This window comes from Phasianus colchicus, chromosome 18 (genome assembly GCF_987193195.1).
Source record: "Phasianus colchicus chromosome 18, bPhaCol1.hap1.1, whole genome shotgun sequence".
NCBI lineage: Eukaryota > Metazoa > Chordata > Aves > Galliformes > Phasianidae > Phasianus > Phasianus colchicus.
In genome coordinates, this window is record NC_143453.1 from 6431194 (window position 1) to 6434525 (window position 3332).

Consider the following 3332-nt stretch of genomic DNA (forward strand, 5'->3'; position numbering starts at 1 on the left):
TGCAGGCAGCCGGTTCTGCCGAGGCGACGCAGCGAGGCGCTGCCAAGCACGATGCACAGCGGGGCTGACATTTCCGAGCGGCATTTGGTGGATGATTAATGCTGCACAGTGTGGAGCTGTGCCAGAGCCCGTAGGGATGTGGGGCACAGGGGTGCAAAGCCCCACTTGTAGGGCTGACAGCTGCCGGTGCCCCCATTTGGCTGCATTGGTGCCAAACCAGCAGCGGAGCATCCCCACGCACAGGGATGTGGCTGCAGTGCCTGTGCCTCCAACAGACCCCATTGGTGCCCACGTTTGAGTACAAGTGATGCACTCAACCCAGCGGTGCCACCCACCCTTGTGTCCTGCACCTCTTGCTCCCAAGAACCAAGCAGTTCTGCACTGGAGCCAGCACTCAGCAGCTGCATTTGCTCAAGTCAGAGTGCAAATGAATAAAGCGTTATTTAGTGGTGTTAATGCTAAATTAGAGGCTTATTATTAAGCAATGATATTAAGCATCAACAGCGCTTAATAACTGCTTTATTAAGCAGCTGTGCAGGCTGGACACCCACCCATAGCCATGCACAGACCCCATGGTGATGGGAGCATCTCCATGCCCACGGCCCACATGCAGGGAGGTGAGCACTGGGTGCCCACCAAGGAAGGGCCCAGATCAGCGACTTTGCAACTCCAAGCTTTATTCGGTTGCGGTGTGACTCACACGGAGGGAGACGGGAGGTGAGGCCGTGGGGGGCAGCGGCAGATGGGGGCAGCGCTCAGCCCCCTGTGCCTGGCAGTGCAAGGGCTTCAGTTGGAGGGGTGGTAAGCGCCGCGCTGGTGCCACTGCATGTCCCGAATGCGCCGCACCGACTGGATCTGGGGGTGCTGGGCGCCAAACTCGGAGCTGTCTTTGTAGTCGCCCTTCTCAAAGAGGTACTGGTAGCCTCGGTAGCCAGGGTACTGATAGCCCACCCACCTGTGGGCAAGCACGGGGCATGACTCAATGGCCACAGCATGGCCCAGTGGCCACAACGCAACCCAATGGCCATAACCCAACCCAACGGCCACAACATGACCCAATGGCCACAACACAACCCAATGGCCATTACACGACCCAGTGGCCACAGGATGGCCACAGCGCAGTGCCACATGGGCGCATTGTCCACTTCCCTTGCCCTGTACTCACGTGCCACTCTGCACCCGCACGGAGGAGACCTTCTCCTGGTAGCCGTGCGCATGGAAGCTGGGCACATCATCGTCAATGATCTCAATTTTCTTGCCGGTGAAGCTGGGGTTCTCATACAGCACAATCTTGTGCTCCTGACTGTCCTGCAGCGGGGAGAGCGGAGGTGGGGATCAGCACTGCCAGCTCCAGGGCTGGGCAGGGGGCAAAGCTGTGGGAAAACTGAGGCAAGGGGTCCCCACGCCGCACCCCCCAGCAGCCGCCCTCCGCTCTCGGGGCACCACTCCCCATCCCAACCACCCCCCGGGGGTCCCTGAGGGCTGCCCCTCCGCCCGTGGGGCTGGGGAGGGCGGGGGAAGGCGGGGGAAGCCATCGGGCTGCAGACCTTGGTCTGGCGGGTGGGTAGTGGCTGTCGGGGTGCTCTCACCACTTTGATGGGTCTCAGGGAGGTGATGCTGTCGCTTCTCCGGCTGTTGGTCCAGGAGTCCCAGCGGGGGTACTCCCCCTTCTCAAACACAAACTGCTCACCCTTGCAGCTTGCCTGCTCGTAGCCCACCCAGCTGGAAGGGAGCAGAGGGTGGGCTTCAAGGGGGGGCTGGGATGAGCCCCCTGCCATGCCCCCTCTTCTCCATGCTACAAAAACCAATGAGCACTGCAGTGCTGGGAGAGCAGCCTCTATCTAAGGCAAACACAGGTACCCCCCTCCCAGGACCCCCCGCCCCCACCAACGTACGGTCCGGAGTGCACGAGGATGGAGCCCACTTTGTCCACACCAGCATCCTTCAGGTTGGGGCAGGCACCACTGAGCTCATGGCAGCGGCCCTGGAAGTTCTCCTGCTCGAAGATCGCAATCTGCAGGAGAACGGGGCCATGAGAGCAGGGCATGGCCCACTCAGACCCCAAAATAAGCACTGACCAAAGCGCCCCCACCCTCACGGCACAGCCTACAGGGCGCATCCCCATGAGCCGCCAGCTCAGCACTGATTTCATGGTTCAGCGGGGCGGCAGGAGAGCGTGCATCACATCTGTGGGGATGGCAGGGGACTGGGAGCTGATCCTGGGTTCCTGGGATGCCTTGGTCACAGAGGGGACCCCAAAGGGCAGAGCAGCCGCATGGCCACCCCAGCACTGGAGCTGCAGTTGGAACGCCCAGAGGGGATTTGGGGTGCCCTGGCCCCACAGACTGACCTTGGAGCTGGCGGGCTGCTGCTTGGAGGCCGGCATCTGGTGTTCGGAAGCCATGCTCAGCTGGGCGTGCTGCTTCTTCAGGGGGAAGCTCAGCATTAGCGGCTGCCAGACTGTGCTGGTGGCCCCAGCTCCATGCCCACATCCACACCCCATACCCAGTGCTGAGCCACGCTGAGCCCCATCCTGACTGTGTCCCCACTGTGCTGCTCGGGGGTCAAAGCCCCGTTCCCCATGGGGTGAGGGTCCCAGCACGGAGCTGGGATGGGCCCTGTGCACCAAACAGCCACAAGTGGGGCGGTTCTGGTCAAAAATTGTATGAGTGACTTAGTGCCCAGCTTCGGGCAGCACTGCCCATGGGTTGCCCGGTCCGTGGCTCCGGGTGAGAGCTGCAAGACAGTGTGGAAACAAACCCAGAAAGGAGAGGACAAAAAGAGAGAATCCTTACCAGTGAGACCAGTACCGCCTGAGCCAGTGGAGGTCTGGGACCGAGGGGTGGAATTTATACCGCCTCGCAGCAGAACGATGCCCAGACTATTTACCAAATAGCTAGAGCATGATTCAAAGCGAGAATGCTGGATTAAACCCCAATGAAAACCTCGGTCAGCTGACCCGCCGGGCCATTGTCTCCCGAAACCCCAAGTCGAAGTTATTTCATTAGCTTTCACATTCGCCTCACCCGCTTTGTTGGGTTTGTTGGCAAGGAGATTTGGAGTTTGCATGCATCAGCCGAACGCATGCCAAGACCCAGAGCGGCCCTTGCGAACAAAGGCCCGGCAGCCCTGCATCAGGAGTTTTGGAGCCAGGGAATTGATCCCCCGACAAACCGCCGCGAGCACCCGAACCGCTGCCGTCAGCACTTTCCTCGTGCAGTGCCAACCAGAGAGCTCGAGCAGCAAGCACCTGAGTTACCCATCCCCAGCCAGGGGATCCCCCAGCCCTGTGCCAAGTGGGGTGAGCTCTGGGGGTCCTCCTGTAGCCCCAA

The 3332-nt window shown here is 60.7% G+C and overlaps 1 protein-coding gene across 2 annotated transcripts; it reads right to left on the reverse strand.

Moving 5' to 3' along the window:
- Positions 1-701: 701 nt before the first annotated feature.
- Positions 702-2548, reverse strand: CRYBB2 (crystallin beta B2). 2 transcript variants are annotated; one of them, XM_031592414.2, is made up of 5 exons: positions 2351-2548; positions 1896-2014; positions 1590-1722; positions 1166-1308; positions 702-955 (listed from the first exon to the last, which is right to left on the reverse strand). In XM_031592414.2, the coding sequence occupies exons 1-5, from the start codon at positions 2501-2503 to the stop codon at positions 787-789; spliced, it is 717 nt and encodes a 238-aa protein (XP_031448274.2). In that variant the 5' UTR covers positions 2504-2548; the 3' UTR covers positions 702-786. The 2 variants fall into 2 exon arrangements, with proteins under 2 accessions (XP_031448274.2, XP_090008853.1); XM_090152727.1 differs by having other exon boundaries at positions 1548-1722.
- Between the last annotated feature and the right edge of the window lie 784 nt (positions 2549-3332).

What these genes read in the sequence shown, in the direction of transcription:
- CRYBB2 (XM_090152727.1), bottom strand. Translation starts at nt 2,503, where the DNA reads ATGGGGTGTGGATGTGGGCATGGAGCTGGGGCCACCAGCACAGTCTGG. An exon ending in TACCCACCCGCCAGACCAAG is followed by an intron (nt 1,309 to 1,547) that starts GTCTGCAGCCCG and finishes TCCCCGCTGCAG; the next exon opens with GACAGTCAGGAGCACAAGAT. An exon ending in GTGCGGGTGCAGAGTGGCAC is followed by an intron (nt 956 to 1,165) that starts GTGAGTACAGGG and finishes GCTTGCCCACAG; the next exon opens with GTGGGTGGGCTATCAGTACC.